Source organism: Acanthopagrus latus, chromosome 11, assembly GCF_904848185.1.
Source record: "Acanthopagrus latus isolate v.2019 chromosome 11, fAcaLat1.1, whole genome shotgun sequence".
NCBI classification, from domain to species: Eukaryota; Metazoa; Chordata; class Actinopteri; order Spariformes; family Sparidae; genus Acanthopagrus; species Acanthopagrus latus.
In genome coordinates this window covers 21843613-21863166 of record NC_051049.1, presented here as the reverse complement: position 1 = coordinate 21863166, position 19554 = coordinate 21843613, and the positions used below count along the sequence as shown (strand labels likewise).

The 19554-nt window shown below is 39.9% G+C and overlaps 2 protein-coding genes across 5 annotated transcripts in view; one reads left to right on the top strand and one right to left on the bottom strand.

Annotated features, from left to right (window-relative positions):
* Window positions 1-289: 289 nt before the first annotated feature.
* On the bottom strand, window positions 290-16190 carry tdrd5 (tudor domain containing 5). Of its 3 annotated transcripts, none has more exons than XM_037114917.1 (18): window positions 15833-16190; window positions 13941-14211; window positions 13573-13784; window positions 12892-13198; window positions 11978-12117; window positions 11691-11774; window positions 11500-11556; window positions 11081-11243; window positions 10440-10597; window positions 9394-9599; window positions 8903-9112; window positions 8725-8791; window positions 8178-8378; window positions 6689-6823; window positions 4724-4786; window positions 4182-4355; window positions 3890-4052; window positions 290-921 (listed from the first exon to the last, which is right to left on the bottom strand). In XM_037114917.1, exons 1-18 carry the CDS (start codon window positions 15845-15847, stop codon window positions 863-865), a joined length of 2685 nt encoding a protein of 894 aa, XP_036970812.1. In that variant the 5' UTR covers window positions 15848-16190; the 3' UTR covers window positions 290-862. The 3 variants fall into 3 exon arrangements, with proteins under 3 accessions (XP_036970812.1, XP_036970813.1, XP_036970815.1); XM_037114918.1 differs by having other exon boundaries at window positions 13941-14184; window positions 15833-16107; XM_037114920.1 differs by lacking the exons at window positions 290-921; window positions 3890-4052 and having other exon boundaries at window positions 4187-4350; window positions 15833-16114.
* Window positions 16102-19554, top strand: part of nphs2 (NPHS2 stomatin family member, podocin) — a 6403-nt gene continuing 2950 nt past the window's right edge. The window contains exons 1-4 of one of the 2 annotated variants that reach the window (XM_037114922.1): window positions 16102-16236; window positions 18180-18490; window positions 18717-18820; window positions 19171-19243. In XM_037114922.1, the coding sequence (XP_036970817.1) occupies window positions 18181-18490; window positions 18717-18820; window positions 19171-19243 (487 nt within the window). In that variant the 5' untranslated portion in view covers window positions 16102-16236; window position 18180. Of the gene's footprint in view, window positions 16251-18179; window positions 18491-18716; window positions 18821-19170; window positions 19244-19554 lie in introns of both variants that reach the window. The other variant, XM_037114921.1, reaches the window with a different exon arrangement.

The following is a 19554-nucleotide window of genomic DNA, read 5'->3' as shown; positions in this document are numbered from 1 at the left end:
TGCCACCATCTCAGCATGTTATAAAAGGTCAGTTTAGCTAATTGGCAACAATATATATTCATACATACTATTAATTGTATGGCAATCTATCCAAACTATTTAAAGGTGTCATAATATTTCAGAAAAAAGGTAAAAATGCTTTATCTTTATGTAAAACATGTTTTTAAAATTAATCTAAATATTTATGCCACACGTTGGATTTATGCCGCACGGAACCACAAAAAGACGAAAACATAGGAGAGAAACATCCACTACTACGAATCATATTACACAATTTAAAACACCAAAATGTTCTATCAAATAAAATTTATTTTCCAAAATAAAATTACATTTGTCATGACATTTTTCAATAATGTTCATTTATGTGTTGTTAACAGCATTTTGAAATGTTTTAACTCTTTTCAAAACCACATTATGAATATCTGTAGGGAATTAAACCACACAACACACAACATCCTGATGGCTTCTGAGAAAATAGAAAAATGATTAAAACACACCCTGTAATCATTTTTTTTTTTAAACAAAAATTATTTACATTAAAAAAAGACGGCCACCAATTTCCTGTAAGTTCTTTTTTTCTGTCTAACAACACTAAACAGTTGGGAAAGTGCAACATTTACACTGATATCAAACTAACAATCAGAGCTCAACATACAATTCAACTACAATATAAATGACATGACAAATAACTTCTAATAAAAATGCTTTGACTACTTTCCACTCAATCTAGTTTCACTGAAGAATGTCAAGATCTTTTATGAGCTGTGTAGTTATCATGGAATGATTATTGCTTTGTTTGTGTTTTGACTCATTCAGGTGGATGAGTTGGAGTTTGGTTTGGGCTGGATGTGGGGGGCATGACCTACCTCGCCCCAAACAGAGGAAACAGGATGCCAGAGTTTCGCAGATGGAGCGGTCCACCTGGACAATAAAGACAAAAAACATGTTATCTATATAAAGTCATTACTATTGCTATAAAAATAGGTTCAGTAAATGAACAAACTTGTGGTGGACCCTTTAGAGACACAATTCACCAAAACCAGCTTGGAAGGCGTTCAAGCACATACTGTTATGTGACAGGCCTTCTGTTCTATAATAGTGTTAATGCCAGTCAAAGTCAGTACTGCCTCGCCTCTTTACATTAATGTAGTGCAACTGCGGTGATGGCAGCTCCATTTTGGGATAACTCCAAAATAATCTTTATCAACCATGTGTTGAAGTGGACTGGTGATGCCTACATCACCACTATCACTGTACAAATCAGTAGCTTTTAGCGGTGTAGCTCCTCACTGGTGGCTGAGGTATTAGGCTACTTCTTAAAAGAATGTGAAAGACACAATCATGATCTGATAAGTAGATCTTAAGTTGCTGTTGGGCCATTAACCTCATGTGTAGTCCTTCTATCGGTTAGTTTTGTACTGAATGTAGTTTAGACTAGCAACAAAATCAACTAAAGATAGTCAATGGCATGGATCGTTGGGTTCAGCATGGACTTGTCATGCTGGGTTTGGGTGTTTGCTGTTGTTGAAGTAGGAGGGGGAAATGCCATGATCTGGGATATTTTGAGACTGAAGGGCATTTTTCAGTGATTTGGCTTTTCGCTCCAATTGTTGAGCTGTTGATGTCATTTGTGGTGGAGGGGGTGATGCTATGTATGGGACTAGCTGGTGATCTCAGACGTTTTCACCCACTGTATACATTTTGTCGATTATAGCCTTTTATTTGTGTATGATACTGATGACTGTGTTTTACTTATGTATTTTACTCATGACAGCTTTGTATGTCTCAGTTTCTGTTTTTGATTGTTTGCAATGTATGTGTATGTATAGAAGTGATATACAAATAAAGTTTGACTGATTGATGATTGAAAATGATTTGTGATCCTCTCCTCTACCATTCTAGTAAACATTAAAATGTTAACACAATCATCATGAGTAGTTGCATAAAAACATTGCCTCTATATCTGAATAATAAATCAGCGGCAATTCATCAAACAACTCCATAATCAACCCTCATTATTTTCTTCCTGCAACACATTATAAAGTCTGTAACCCTGTCGCACACCCCATAATTACTTCTCTTTTATCATTACCTGCATAACACCTCATTAAGTCCCAGGCTAAAAGTGAGAATTGCAATGCCACTGCCACTTTTATTAAGAGGTGTGCTCAGTCAGATCTGAAACCACGTCTGACAGTGATGGCCAGATGAAATGAACACACCCTATTATTACAACAGGAAGAGCTTTGACCACTGGAGGTCAGCAAAAAGAAGATTTTCTGCTGGTCTTCAGTCTTAAAGTTTCAAAACTTTTTCCAGAAAGAGTAAGAATAATAATAATAATACAATTGAAATATATTAAAACCTTTGAAATTGCCATTTTCAGCTCTGTTCCAGACTGTATTATTCCACATGGTGTTTTCTCTAAGGAGCAGCTCAACAACAAGTACAGTGCTGACCCTTTAGTATGTAACAAATATGCTGAGCAGACACACTCGGCTGTCAGTGCATCAAGCGAGATACAAGAGAAACGCGACAAGGAACAAGTGCCGACTTTGCATTTGCAAGTGATTGTGTAGATTTTTTTTTTTTTGAGTCAAATTTCTGCAGTGTCAGTTTTCTGAGGGAAGCTCAGGGCATGCTAGCAGACAAAATCCAAAGAGGACACAGAAGTGTGAAGGAAAAGAGTCACTTTTTACCACAGGGAATATCGTCAGCAGATTGTCAAATTGTGCTGCCTGTCACACAAACTCAAGCATCATATCTTATCTGTCATGTACCTATTCTTGCTTCTATCTTGTGTTTTTATCTGTATTTGTGCAGCTGTGTAAAGCACTTAGTAACGCTACAGTGCACAAAAAGCGATTTGTAGATACATCTGCCATGACCCACTTTGTTTTGCCTTTTTCCATTAACACTGTGCACGTAGGAGCATGGTGGAGCATCAGTGTATTGATAGCAGGACAAATGCGATGCAATGAAAGCAGCTCGTTGGGTCAGATAGCTCTGGTAACAGGTCTAATTGAATCTGTGTCAGGTTCTCTGCACAGGTACATCCACCACTGCACACAGCAGGTCGGAAATCAATACGTCCTCTCTGCATCCACGGACACAGGCTAAATTCATTGAAGCCTTCTCTCCCTCTCTCTGTACATAGGCAGGTTAATGAAGGCCATCGTATAATCATGTTAGAAAATGAGTGTTTGTGTGCTAAGAGAGGACCCTTTGTGTGTATAATAGGACTTTTGTTCAACCGCATTATGTTTGTACAATTTGAAGTAAACGATAACAACTACTACTACTAACTACTACTGACTTCAGCTGGAAGAAACACTGACTAAAATGGCAAGGATCAGCTGACAATCCCAGTGGAATCTAGGGGTTAATAATGAGTTAAGCTCTATGTGATGACTTCAAATGTTTATATATCTAATATGCAACAATGTCTGTTTGTACTTGCCCTTCTCATTGTCGCTCTGGCTAAAATATATAGCTGTGGTACCATGAGATAACGAAGGCCATTTAACTCATCAACCTCTTGAGTTCCTCAGATTTCTTTAACAATTCTTCCCTCCAGTAACACTCTTGGATTCTTTATGGACAGTTTGAAATTAAAAAAAACAACAAAAGAAAATCAAAACTGACCCAGCAGAATGCGAATATCACCTTTACTATTCCACGTGTTCTTCCTTTTCAAAACCTCCCGCCAACATTAGCCAGAAGGCACCTTAGCCTACCTTGGCCTTAGCTTACTGATCTACAACAAAGTGTGAATTTTTATGAATCTGTTGCAGTTAGTCACTGGTAGGATGGATTCTTTAGCTCATAACCTATGTGCACATTTTGTACCCCACTTGAAAAGTTTTGATCAGGATGTGTGTATATGTACCCTTGCCCACTTCAGGGGTGTGAGGGCTCAGGGTCCTCAGGATTGGAGGTGGCTTGACCAACAATGGGGTAGAGGCCATGGGCCGGATCCACTCCCCCTCTGGTGTTGGACAGCAGGAGCTGAAATTAACGCTGGATGGGGTTTGTGGAGTCGTGCTGGAGGTCTAAAAACAGAATACATTTTTGTTAATGGACAAAAAACAGCTATCAATTGCCAGACTGTATTTTACCAAAAACATAAATAAACAGTGATTTTGCTTTCATAAATGAAAACAGAACTCATTTTTTCTCACGTTAAGCTCAGCTTTACAGGGAGCTGGTGTCTGGATCACATCTGGGTGTGCGAGAGGGCTGGAGGTGGGACTGGAATGGTTGGTGGGAGGTGATTTGTTGGTCACAGCCCAGCCTGATTCAGTACTGAGGGTTTGGTTATGTAACTGCCCATCGAACAGGCTGGGATCCCTACTCTGAACAAGATACAACAATAAATAAAAAAGACTTCAGGAGTATTTGTTTATGCTTTTGTTTTTGTCAAACATGTAATCGTTTTCCACATGCAGCACTGTCTGCCATTTACTATTTCACCCCATTTATCCTTTATTTGAATTAGGAGCAAAGCAGTTTCAATCAGCAATCAAGTTTTCCTTATTAACGGCTGGAGTGTACACCAATAAAAGTAAACAAATCAATTAATCAAACCTAACCCCACTGACAAGATTTCTGCATAATCTTATGTTTTACCAGGTCATGCTCAATTTTTACAAACATGGTGAAGTGCCATTTTAGTTAAGTTTTTTTTATATGTGAGACGAAGGTCAGTGTCAGGTGGTGATACCTGGATGTGACAGATGACATCAATGTCCTCAATAAACTCCAGGGCAGGCAGTTCTTCTTCAACCTGAGACACCAACAAATGTCTGGTTCCCTCGTATCCATATTTACTTATATATTACAAGATGAGTGTACACATATATTGTATATATATGTATATATATGTATATATGTGTGTGTGTGTATATATATATATATATATATATATATATATATATATATATATATATATATATATATATATATATATATATATATATATATATATATATATATATATATATATATATATATATATATATATATACACACACACACATATATACATATATATATACATATATATACAATATATGTGTACACTCATCTTGAGTTGTATTTACTGCACACTGATTCACTTGTTCATTAACCAACACACACTACATCTATACAAGTAAAATGATATATTGTCAGTGATTTCAGCTGGTAGCATTTTAAAAATGAACATAAAAAGGCCTGTCACCTTAATTGCAACAGATTTAAGACAATGTTAACTCAGAAATTGTCCAAACAACTGAGGAGTTTCCTGATTAATTTCCAAATTAATGGCTGCCAGCCAATATTTGTTGGAAAGGTCACACTTTCATTGGTCAGACCTTCATTTAATATACAAACTATATAGATAAACAATAAAAGAGTTAATGTGAGGACATAGCTACTTACAGTGATTAATAATTCAGGATTACCAAAGCTCAGAGCAAGCAAAAAAAAAAAGGAGTAAAGGTCCTGCATTGTTTCTTGCTTGCTGGATGGCAGAAGATATGGAAGGTATAATGTTAAAGAGCAAGCAGCACAGGCTGATAAAAGTCTATTTAAACTTTCTCAGACGTTTAAAAATAATCCTCAGTTGGGCACATATTTTATATACAGCAAGGCTCAAGTTAGCTTTAAGAGTTTGACATTTACCTGCTGGGATCCATCTTTAATACCAGCACCATGTTGATGGGATCAGTTTGACATTTTGAGTAGCAGCAGATGAACACGCTGCCACTCCGCCTGGTCTGTGTAATCTTTCTAATTTCAGAACTAGCGGCACTTTATTAACCCAATATCAACAAACTGTATCTCTACAACTTTAAAACAAATCTAGTAAAGGTAATCTGACCGAGCAAAATCTGCTAGCAGACTTTGTCCTGAACTGGAATAAATCCCCAAAACATGATACATACAAGTATGTTTTTGTGTGTTATAACATGTGTGTTTTGAAAGAAATGCGACTGCTAATTTCCTGCTTTGTTTCCTTTATCTTTTTATCGTTCTGCCATTGTTGTTTAGTCTAGATGCAAGTGTCTATTTTTATTTAGCATTTTAAGAATGTTTAATAAATATGCTAAATAAATCAAGGCGTTATTTTATTGTCCTCACAGACAGTAACACGATTAAATCTCCTATCCTTTACATTCACTTAAACAGCCATCCACTCATTAGCATGTGAGAGGCACAATTCTTGTAATCCAATATCCATTAAACAGCTCACTGATTGGCTGTCATCTTATTTATTGGCCAACAACAAACTGTGACCTTCCAAACAGTGTGACCATACATTAAGTAGCAACTGACTGCAACCCCCCTTTCTGCAAGCGGGCGCGCGCGTGTGTGTGTGTGTAGTTCTGCAGTGGGCCTGCAGCACTGACAGTATGGCTGCTAAGATAAGAGCTATGGATGGACAGCGGACAATAAAGGCTTTACAGCAACATTAACAGATTGTGTGACAAAGAGAAATTGAGAGAGGGAGGCAGAGAGGAGACAAACAGGGTGCACTCATGGAACAGAAACAATCCAGACATTAAGCTGCAAATCCACAATACACAACCAAGGAACTCAGCCCAGACACTAATGTTGTGTTAGCCTCTACAAGAACCTCGAAGAATTTTACGGGAACAGCAACTGCTCTCTTTCATATGTGTATGTGTCAGTGTGTGTGCAGTACCTTCGGTGAAGTTGACATGGACTGTTCAATGGTGTCTGCTGGCTTGGGGGAGGAAGTGGCCTCTTCTTCTACCTCTGGCAGGTCAACCATTCCCTTCCCCAGGTAGAGACTCACTGGCCTGACGTTGACACAAAGCTAAAGATAGTAAAAGAAAGTTTACAGTGCTAGTTATTAAGAAGTTGGTGCATAGACTGTCGATGCTGCCACACCCCCATGTCACATCCAGTCGGCTTGCCAAGCGGAAAAAAACACGCACGTGTTGAAGTGCTGCGAGTCAACCTCCTCTAACTTAGTTACTAGCTAAGCCAGTAGCTATTAGCTACAGCCAGTCCAACGATTGCATGGTGTTACACCATTCCTGTTCGGCTCCCGGACAGTGGTCGGGAAGCACAGGGGAGATGATTTCCTCCAGGGCCGAAGTTTGTGTTTAACTTGGGGGTGAACCTCTTTCAGGCATTAAGCTGGTCGGGAAATAACACCAGGGAGCTTTGCTGTATCTGGAGGAGCCGTCGCTTTTATTCACAGCCAAACTGCGGACTATACTGTACACTTTATTGCTGTCGCTACTGCTGCTACTCGTTTGGCTTCTCCTTCCTCTCCTGTTCATTCACTGTCCGCACGTACGCATGCTCCCTCACTCTCCCTTGCCCACTCACACCTTACACACCTTACTCACACACACCTCACACTCCACTCTACTCCTGAAAGGGGCTATGCAACTCTTACAAGAATGGCATCTGGAGACACATAGACAGAACTTGAACACCCTCCTCTTTCACTGAAGTCGCCGGTGTGGAACGTTCACACTGTAGACAAAAAAGCCACAGTTTGCAAGCTCTGCAGAAATTAGATGGCAAGTTATTTTGTTTAAGTTTCCAAGTGACTGAAGATGTAAGTTAATGTTACATTATATTGTTAATAAATGTTTTAAATTTGACAATGTAGTGTATTACATTGCGAACAAAGGTCAGATATTATATTGCATAAAAGTCTAGTCTAAAAATGGCATAGCAACTTGTGCTTTAAAAAAGATAAATGTAAAAATCGAGAATCGAATCAAACCGTGACACCACAAACATGAAGAGAAACGCACATCTCAGTATTCAACAGCTTAAACTCTGTGATAAACTAAATAAATATGCTTAGCCTGTTTTATTTGGCTGTTACCATGGTTATTAGTGCCCAAAATGTAAATGTTTTGTTGGAATAGGAAGGAGACAGTGCTTTGGCTATACCAAAATTGGGCCACAAGACTGATAAAGCAAGAGACATGGCACATCTCTGATGTCCAATTGGTCTCAAAACCAGCACACAGCCCTCCTGTTTTACATTCAAAGGCCTGCCCCTAGTTCCCTACAGCTGAGGTGAGTTGTGCTGATATATCTTAATATACTTCAAAAGACACCTGTTTGCCAATCACAAACTAGCATTTTTCATGACCATGTTACAAATAAGTGTGTGCGTGTGTATGTGTGCGTGTGTGTCTCACTGCTGCACTGGCTGTGGGGCTGCAGGCTGTCCCGAGGCCCTGGCTCAGTAGGACTGAGTGGATGTAGATGTCGTTTTCAGTGTGTGTATCACAGAGGAAGATCTGAAGGACATCTCCGATGTAGCAATCCAAAGCGCCCACCAGGGTGCGGCCGGCACACAGCTTCTGGAAAGAAGACGTTGCCTCAGCACTCCAGCTGCCCTGCAAGTTATAAAACCACAACACTCTTATTCATAACACTTCACGTGAACAGAACATTTTGTTGCATCTGCAGTTGACGGTTTTAATTCAGTTACATACATTTATTCACACACAAGACTGTCATAAAACAATACAGCACCCAACCACTGGTTTGTGCTTTTGTTTCCTTATAGAACATTTGAACTTGAAAAAAAGCTAAATAATCAAGCACTGATTGTGACTTTTCAAATAACCTGACAAGTACATAATACAGCTGACCATTATTGTATTAGCAAGAAATTAGTGCAGGCCAGGAAGATTTGTTAGGAAGCTGTGAATATAGTTTCAGATTCGCAATCAGACTCACAGTGATGGGTTTAATTCCAGCGAGTGATGCTGGAACAGCTTGCGCAGGAAGAGCCGAATAACATGACCTGAGAAAGAGAAAGATGAACTGTAGAGAGCTCCACAAGACACAGACACTGTTCAGCTTAGTAGCAGTACTGGTAGTTGTCTTGTTTAACTACTTATTAAGAGGCCCCTACTTGAGGAACTTGAGGTTGGTGCTCTGTACCACGGTTATGTCGCCAAAATCGACGTAGTACACCTCGACCTGTGTGGGGCTGATGATCTGATGGATGATCACCCGGTAGAACCACATTCCTTTGGGCGACACACAGCAGGCCTGACCACGTCGGACAAACCGCTCAGGGAGACGGTAGCGCTCTGACACCTCAGGACAGGTGTAGCATCGTCTAGAGGAGACAAGAAGAGAGGAAAAGAGAAGAAATATGAGAAACAAGATGTTACTACTAATTGAGAATCATCTGAAAGCTCTAAATTTATGGTGAGTAGGCAAATGATGTGGTGTTTTCACCGTAGTCATAATAAAGACCCCCATCTTAGAAATACATAAATGCCCATCGAGTAGAAATGTATACCTCTAATGATACAGCTGGCACAGTAGGTACAGGAAGTGTGATTATAGTGTGATTATATTATCTTCTGACTGAACTACCACCAACATGTCCACCACCTCATCTCAATCATCATGTCCTCCATAGCACGGGCCTCCTCACTCTCGCTGAAGCGGATGTGGAAATGTCCAGGGGACTCCACCTGCTCCACCAGGACTTCTACCAGCTCTCGGGCACCGTGGCGTGTTGGCTGTTTGAGACGTTGACTCTGCAGGGCGTCCAGGGGCACTGCAGAGCTGCAATGCACCTGAATGGCGGGGTAGAGCTATAGTCACAGATATAAAAAGCGAAGTTAGACTGGTAAGCGGTACATAGCAATGTCACTCTATATTCTAGGGGTGTCAAGATTCTCCAACCCATGATTTGATGTCACCTTTAATTTTGAGGTCATCATTTAATTCCATTTTCTGTTGACACATTTTTCTTTCAGCAATGACGCCTACGCCATTGTTAGATTATCACATCACATCATCAAAAAATTTTAAAAAAATCAACAGACTATTGGTTTTATGTCCTGACAACTGTCATTAACATCTTCAAATTCTTTAAAAGTGAGAGGTTAGGTTTAGGCATTTTAGGCACTTAACAAAACAGATCTTCATTTGAGGATCCAACAATTAATGACAAAAGGCAGAAATCCAGTTTGTTACAAAGTTTGGTTTCTCGAATCCAAAACGTTTAACTTCTGCTTCCAGTTGTGTTACAGTGGATCATCTTTGTGCCCCTAGAATAAGTCTCTGGAAGTGCAGTCTACAATCAGTTAGTCAGACTAAGGTAGCTGCCTCTATTTGAAAGGATGCGTGTCTGACGTGCACAAGTAGGCCGGGGAGGAGAGTGAAAACACATTAAAAAATTAGCCGATCCTTCTGATTTCCATGATTGAAACTGACAACTCATCAATTTTCCTTTAAGGATCTATATTGTGACACCTCCATTATATCAAGTATTATTCTATAGCACTTCTCTAAGTATTGACAGGTTTCAGGGCTTACAAAAATGTACCAGTTACACTGATAATGGAGCAGTGACATCAGCTTATTAAGTGCAGTGAACATTCCTGATTTGCACCGATGCTCTAATAAACAAAAATCTTTATGTCACTCACCATTTCCTGGGTCTTGGATTTGTTACTTGTCACTAGCTCCTTATTCTTGTCATCTGTTGTGACTTCCTCACAGTCATCTCCTTCCACTTTGCCTTCCCAAGGAGACTCTCCATACCTGAAGCAGTAGCCTTCATCAAAACTTTCAGTTTCCTTTGAATCTACAAAATAAGATGAATACAATTCTACTGCTTAGTTGAAAGCCACAAGACTGCCTGGTCACATCATATCTCACACAGCACCATTTAATTATTACAAATGGGTCATTGATTAAAACAGTATTGATTCTAGAGACAATCACAGACTGGCGTTCTTCTGAGACAGAGTGGTGGATAAATAATGTCAGGATGAGGAAAGAAAGTACTAAAATCAGATCTCCACCACTGTGAACATGACATTAATATTTAAAGCAACATTTGGTCCAACCAACAATTTAATTGTGCTGCGCATGTCCCCCATTTCTCAGTCAACCTTTTCAACATGAAATGTCAGAGTCTGATGATGCAAATGTAAAGTAAATCATTTCAACAGTAAAATAGTTCCAACACTGTATATCAAATGTCCATGAAATACCTGCCATTACACCTAATTAAGTAATTAGGGTGATATTGACTGCTGGTATACGAACATATGCACATACACACCTGATTGCGTAATGTCACTGTCCTGTATGTCTGTGACTATCCAGTGTTGTCCACTGTCATGCCCTGCAGGTTTCAGGTGGATGGTGTCACTCATGGCGCTGACCAATTCATGGACACTGAAAAAGCCACTCTGTCGCAGTGGCAAGTCCTCGCCAAAAAGCCTCTGAGGAGCAAAGAAAAAGACGTGGAGATGTCACCTCTCAAACTGCTCGCTTCCTGACCATAATTAAGGAAGGGTGGGTTAAATGTGAATTAGTTAGCGACTGGATCAGGAAAGGTGCTCATGAAAAACAAGAAACAAAATCAAAATCATGAAACCAATGCTTTTTATTTGCCTAAATTATCCTAACTCTCATATGAGACCATGGGGAAGAACAGGAGCGCTGCATGACTTCTTTTAAATACATTTCTTTTTTTACCTTGTACTCGGCAGGCAGATCACGCACCAATAATCCACCGCTGGTCTGACCTACAACCTGGAGAGTCACACACTACAGGTTTCATTACAACACTTGATACCATGTGTCTTGGTTATGAAAGCATATTAGTGTCTTGTGATCACTCTTTGTGAGACTTAGACATCTGCTTATAAACTAGCAGGGAGTCTGACCTTTCGTACTTTGTCCTTCAGCTCCTGACTGATGCTGCCAGCGATTCCATTCTCTAAAATTTGCTGGCGAAGCTCCTCCTCCAGCTGATGTAGAATTTAAGTAGAAAGAACAAAGATACGTGTACTTAAAATAATGAAACAAAAACAACTTTTTTTTGTAAGTGTTGACGACATAATTTGTTTCTTATAACATAATAACTGTACACAAAATCCCTTTTTCCTCATTTAATTCTACACTTGATTGTGTTTTCTTCTAAGCAAGCAGACTTGTGCGGGTGAGAACAAACCTTAAGGACGCGTTTCTGAAAGAGCTGACCTTCCTGGCAGAGCTCTTGTTCCCCTTCCTGGTTCTTCTCAGACATCTCTAGTTTCTTACAGACAGTTGTTGACTCATTTTGGGCAGGGTCAACAGTAGATTTGTCTTCAGCTGCAGTTAACCACAAGAGGTACTTCAAAAATCAGTTAACAACAGGGCCACAGAAGCAAAGCTTACAAGAGAATCATCATCATGACTTTTAAGACGGTTTGAATGCTACTGAGTGTGAAATGAGTTACCACTGGAGTAAGTCGAGTCTCAAATAACACTTGACAACTCTACATGAGGGACCAATGGCTAAATGGGTGGCTACAGCTTACAGGCTGATGCAGTAGAGCTTTGAGGTTATTCTGGACAGTATCAGTCATTATTTTGGATTTTTGCAATAAAAATAAACACACATTTGAATAAAAAAAGCATATCTGTCCACTCTCATGTTGATAAGTATATTCAAATATATACTAATTTACCCTTTTAAGTTACATTTAAAACAGATAAAGACATGCGTTTTTTTGTAAATATCTTATTTTTTCTATTCATTTTTTATTCTTATATGTCTGATTCTTTTTTCTGTACTTGTTGCATCTTGAGCTGTTCTAACAAGTGAAATTTGTATTTGTGGGATAAATAAATCCCATCTAATCTAATTAATTTAAGGGTTAATTGAGAGTTAAGTGTGAACAATCATACGATAAATCAAAATTAAATGTTTAATCAATTGACGGCCCGAGTAATAATTCCTTTAACATTCAACCAATCCATGCATGTTGGGGCAGATCCAGTCTCAAAAAAGACAAATACTCTGGATATGGATCGCTTTTTGAGACGCACTTTAGCAGGACTGGTGTGCAAACTGATGGATTCTCCACCTTTCATAAAACAAACCTGGGGGCACTGTTGGTTTCTGAGCTGTGGTATCTGGCACTTTAGACACTGCCTGGTCAGGTCTCGGCAAGACTGGCTTTATAGGTCCAGCCTTCTTTGGTAAGCTGAACGGCCTGATCAGCTGCCTGGGCAGCATATGTTCCCTCAGAGACACAACTGAGCCCAGCCTGGTTTGCTTGATGAGGACCAGGTCCGCCGCTGTCTGCAGCATCTCTCCAGTGGAGTAGAAGCCGTAGTCGTGAACACGCAGTGGGTGGCCAAAGCAGCGCAGGAAAGAGGACTCCAGTTCAGACAACCGCAGAGGACCCTGGGAGAACAGCTACATTGTTACTTGAAACACGACAACATTGTGCAGCAACAGAGCTGATGAATTTGTTACAAAAACAAACATAAAACCAAAAAACAGTCATTCAGGCTTCTATAACATGTGTTTGATTAGACAGATTTAAAAAAAGTAAATCTTCAAAATTGCTGTCCCATTTCAAGACGAAGGAGGACTGGCTATGAAAGTCTGATTCTGATCCTCAAATACATTTAATCAAACAGCAGAAAAACTTAAACAGACACAAACAGTACACCTCATTATTGAAAATAAACACAAGCCTTTGGTGAGAAATAACAAATGCTAAATTACTTGTGTTTACAAAAAGACCTCAAACTCAGGGTATGGTCAAGTCATACCTGGGCGAGCAGCACACGAAGTTGTGCCCTCAGCTGGGCAGGGATAGCCACAGGAGGACGACCTCTTCTGGGAAGGACCAAAGAGGGCGGCTGGTAATGGTAGCGGGGAGAGAAGTAGCTGACACCTTGACTCTTGACCCTCTTGTCGGCCTTAGACAGGCGCTGATTAGCAACTAGCTCCTCAATGCTTCGGGTGGTCTCGTGACTAACGGCTGCGATGGAGGACATGTAACGGAGAGGTAAAGAAGCAGAACATGAGCAGTCTTCTGGATCAAACGTTAGTTTGCTTTAGCTATTTTTGTCCTCATTACTTAATCGAAACAGTATTGAATTACAAATTCAAGCTCAAATCAAAGAATGGACTGTACCCTTTAAGAATATGGTGCCATCTGTTCTGAAGTTAATAGACACCACGTCAGGCATCTCCTTCACCATATCCATGATGTTCCTGAAGCCCAGGTGTTTCAGGGGCATGGGATGCCCCAACATGTCCACATAGTCCCGCCTGAGCTGGTCAGGCTCCAAGCCCAGCTTAGAAGAGATGAGCAAAGAACGAACATCCTTCTTCAGCTTTGACAAAACCTCTTCCTGGTTCATCTGACCTGCTGATATCTGGACAACAGTATGGGACAAAACATACTGTAGATTTTAAAATAAACCATGTGGTTGGATCACTAGTGGAGGACAGCAGTATCAATTTCTCAGACTCAGTGTGACACCTGTGATTAAATTGAACTGTATGTATATTACCTCAAATACTGTACTTACGTATGATTTTGAGGTTTGTGTACTTTCCTTGAGTATTTCCATTTTCTGCTTCCACTCGACAACATTTTGGAGCCAAGCATCGTACTTTTAACCATGTATCGATCAATATTATAAATTGATTATAGATATCAAGAGACCTCTAACGGGTAACTGGAGCCGATATACATTTGCAGTAAAAATAAACAATCTCAATGTCAAAGTTGAGAATAACCAGTGATGGAATGTAACTTTACTCAAGTGCTATGTAATTATCAACTACTTTGATATTTCCATTTTCAGCTACCTGATACTTCCACTCCTCTATATTCAATTAATAACTTTTAGTTTACCATCTACTTCACAGATTCAGATTATTCAGTGTTGATGGGCTATTACTTGTTCTGTGTAACCAATCAGATAGTGTTGAGTGTAGGACGTTAAGTAAGACCGGAGCAGTGACTGCAGACTGACAAAGGATCAGAGCTAGAGTACTGCATTATTAAATTGATTTATTTAAATTAAAGAAACAAAACAAAAAAAAACACAGATACTCATCAAGGGAGTAATCCATTCATTGTTTATTCTGATCACCAGTCCACCAGCTCTACCCACTGAGCTACAGCCGCCCCCATTCTGTGACATCTGATTTCTTATTTTGTGAATATTTATGATTCCCCCAAAAAACATATGCGATATTTCATTGGACATGCACACACACATATGCATCCATATCCCAATATCCCTAACTAATTTTGAGTCAATTTTGAATTTAATTTACTTCTGAGACTTCAGTAAATGTATTGCCACAAAATGAAGTTCCATTCTTAAGTAAATTTAAAATCATATCATTTATTCGAGTTCTACTTGTTTGGGTGACTTTCACTTTTACCAAAGTCATATTTTAACACAATATCTTTATCTTTTATTCGATTATGACTTCTGGATCATTCTGTCTGCTGCTAACTCGAGAAAATGTCTTGGATTATGTACCAATGTCATATGGTGGACATGTTTTCACTGAGATTAATCTTTTTTTTTTTTTTTTTTTTTTTTTTAAAAACACCTCAAAAATGATAAATAAATAGATGAATCTGTCAGGAGAAGATGGCAGCTGAGGTGATGACGCCTAATATAATAATTAAAAAAAAAGTCTAATAAAATCCAGCTGTGGCCATCTTAAATCCACTTGACTCTGACTGTCATGATCAGACATGTGGTCAGCACATGTGTATTAAACCTTGTTTGAGTAACACGTGTGCACAATGAACACGGGTTGAAGCTACCCAGCTCATGCTTCCTGTGCTGTCCGCCATTAGCAAAAGTTAAGCTAGCCTCCACCTTGGACGGTTCAGTAGTGACTCCAGTCAGCTGCTGCACTTTTACACACACTAATTAATTATTTGATTAATTAATTATTTAATCAATCAAGCAATTAATTAATTGATTGTTTTTAAATGCGGACACGGAGCACAGCAGTCTTAATAAAATCGTCCTCAAAGTAAAATAGACATACCATTGTTGTCGTCATTATCTTCTCTGCATCCTCCCTCGATGTCCGGGGATTCAGTGACCTCCACCTGAGGCTAGATGACCAGCGAGCACGTTGCTGGGGCACAGCGCAACTGTGAAAACAGCTTCAACAAAGAAAAACTTGTATTCTACCAAACCTCGACTCATACACAGCTGAGACATACAGAACGCAAGCTGTCAGTTTATACGGAGTTGGGTTTCTAGCTAACTTAAAATAACAATAATAAGGAGTTAACTCCTCTGACTCTGACAGTGACGTTACCGTGGCAGCAACGCCAACAAAGATCGTTTATTACAAGCAGATCGACAAGACGATCTCTGCCAGGTGGAGAGGAACAGAGAGGAAGACCTGTGAAGCCTATATTAAAAAAATAAACGGATATATGAGTAAGAATTTGACGGTGAGTTGTAATTATTGGATGGAAAGTCAAAACTATCTATATCATAAGTTGAAAGTAAAAAGTCACAATTGTCAGGGAAAAGTAATAATTATGGGATACAAAGTCAGAATGTCATGTCATTATCCGTAACCGCTTATCCCTTTCCATGGGGTCACGGGGTGTTGCTGCTGGAGCCAATCCCAGCCTTGTCTCAGGGCGAGGGCAGGGTACTCCCTGGACAAGTCGCCAGCTCATCGCAGGGCCCTCACTGATGAGCAATGTGGGGTTCAGTATCTTGCTCAAAGACACTTCAACATGCAGCTCAGCCTTGCCCTGAGCCAGGATTTGAACTAGTGACCTTTCAATTACTAGTCGACCTGCTCTACCCGCTGAGCTACAGCCGCCCGCAAAGTCAGAATTAAGAGACAAATAGTCCAGATTATAAGATATATAAGTCAACATTTAAATGTGAAATTATACAACAGATTCTTTCAATACTATTAGATAAATGTTGACTTTTCCCCATATTATTATTATTATTAACCATGGCAATCCTTGTTTTCATTAAGAGTACATTTTTTTCCTTTAACTAGCAGTAGATGAGTAACTAGCCCAAAAGAAACACAAACAGGAACCTCCTGGCACTGTGACTAATAAAATTATGTGATAGAGCTGGTTGAAAGGACTGGAAATAACTTTTCAGTATTTTCAGGTCTTGCTATGTCAACACAACACAACTGAGTTTGGTTAAGTTTCAAGACAAATCATGGTTTGAGCGAGCTTGCATGTATACATGTGCATAAAGTGTATGTCTTTCACATTATGTTTATGTGCAAATAAGTAAAATGAAAGTAAGTGTCCAGTGTCCAAAGGATAATGTTTCTTACTTACAGTATTTCAAATTCATTTATTCACTTTGATTCAGCAATTACCTTTTGGTATGGGTGCCAGGGTCCTCCATTCAGGGCTTCCACTTCATGACCAGAGGCCCTTTCACCTGGGTTTGCACACAATTAACCCTTCAATGCGGAAGAACATGTAGGCCACAGTTTAATAAGGACACAGTAAGGAGGATACTGTGCGTGTGTGTGTGTGTCTACTGTGAAAACAGAGAAATCAGCACTTGGGAGGCCTGAGTCTGCACATTCCCAATGAAGACAAACTGTGACTCCCGCCTGAGTTCCACTGACACATTTGTCCCAGTACGCTGAATGCTGGTCTACAAACCTCTCTGGATGGCACTGTGGAAGAGATGCAATCCCAACAAATGAACACAGAGGCATAAAAAAACTTAAGGTTGTGGAGGTTTTAATGCAATATGACTGCTTGTGTTGTACTTTATATGACATGCACTCAAATAGCAAGTTATACACTAAATCAAAGGCATAATTAGTATAAATTATTTCCTACAAAAAGTACACTGGCACCTGCCACCACCAGCTTTTTAAAGCTATAATGTCAATGAGTGTATTGGCCCTTGTATACCTATATATAGGGCACCTGGCGTATAATAAATATTTCAAATTTAATTTGCAGATCCATGCTTGTTTGGGTGGCGAGCAGCTGAAAGGAAGTAGTACATATGCTGCCATGTGAGAACAAATCTAAATTTTATTCTCAATTATTGGAAAAAATGTGTATAGATTTCCTGTATGATTCTGAGAAAGAGAGGGAGAGAGATGGTCTGTATTTGTTTGTTTATTTCAAGTCAGAGAGGGTGGTGTAAGAGGCACTCCCACTACCTCCCTCCCACAGTCAATTTACCATCTACGTATTCTGTCTGTTCATGACAGCAGACGGTAGGACGACTGACTCCAGTTATAGAAGTCAAAAGAAGCTACCCACAGTCGTAAAAGCCACAACATTCCCCTTCTTTTCTGTTTTCACCCAAGAAGAGAACCCTCCAGCAGAAACATCAGCTCGCCATCACTCCTATGCTCTTTACTGCAGGATGGAGAAGTCTTCCAGTGTCCAGCACAGTCATCCTCCAAAATCCAGAGTGACACCCAGGAAGGAGAGGGAGAAGGGAGCCGTGTTGCCTCCCAAAAGTCACCGACAGAGGCCATCGAAGACGGGACGTGTCCCCCAGGCATCGTCTGTGAGGCTGCAGAGGGAGAAGCCAGAGACAAGCGAGGCAACGATGGAGCAGGAGACAGAGGTGAAGGTGAAATCCTCCACTGTGGTGGACATAGACAGCGTGAGGGAAGATGAGGTCAAGGAGGAGAACCTGGGTCTCCTGGAGGCAGCAGAGCAGGATGACGGTAAGAGGAAGTCAAGAAAAGAAGAGATGACCTGTCTAAGAATATAGAGATCCTGTGACCTGAAATCTCTTTTTAAATGGTGAAGTTCTTCAAGCATTAATTGTGGAAAACTAATTACAGATGATGAAATAAATCGAGCAAATTCATATATTGTTTGTTTTGAGGGGAAGTGCTCGCTCAGTATCACAGTTACGTACATAATCTCGGTTGGATATGTTCTCTACAGGTCTGAAGCGCAAGAACCTGGGGGTGTGTGAGTGGCTGCTGATGGTCTTCGTCTTGGCTCTGGTTCTTCTCTTCCTCCCTCTTTCCATCTGGTTCTGTGTCAAAGTACGAGCTACCCCGCAGACCAAAGAGAAAAATGAACACTCAGACACTTAGAGTTCTCATGATGATCAAAATGATTTTTCCACCTTAACCAATATTTGGATTAGTGTATGTTGAGGATTTTTTGGCATGACAATGGGCCAGTTTAGGGAGACTCCAATCTTTCACCTATTATCCATTGCTTTGTTTCTAATCTTATCAAATATCCTACTACTTTCTGAGTACACTGTATGTAACTGTACAAAAGAATTGTATAAAGACCTTCCCACCTGTGTTATGTGTCAGTTGGATTGTCTACCCATCACGTCATCCCTCTAAACAGACTGACCAGTGTTTGTCATTTTGATTGACAGGTGGTGAGGGAGCATGAGAGAGCTGTGATCTTCAGACTGGGTCACCTACTGCGTGGAAGACCCAGAGGACCAGGTTGTCACCGATTACTCCAAACTTTTTTGCTCATTAGACGGCTGTGATTTGAAATGAGTTTTTAGAATTTGTTTTACATTTAAGAAGTGACAAAATAATCGACTTCCCATTTTCCGAGGGTCCGTCTCAATGTTAAAGTACTGTTTTCTTTTTGTTGGCTAGTGGGCGTATAGCTCCATTGACCATTTGGACACTGCATAATTAGTTAAAATATTAATTTAGTCTGAGCTCTGCACATTCTCTATCTAAGGTCAGAGAGAAAAAAAAGAACAGAGTTGATGCTTGAAATCCGTCCTTAGATCTTTCTATCT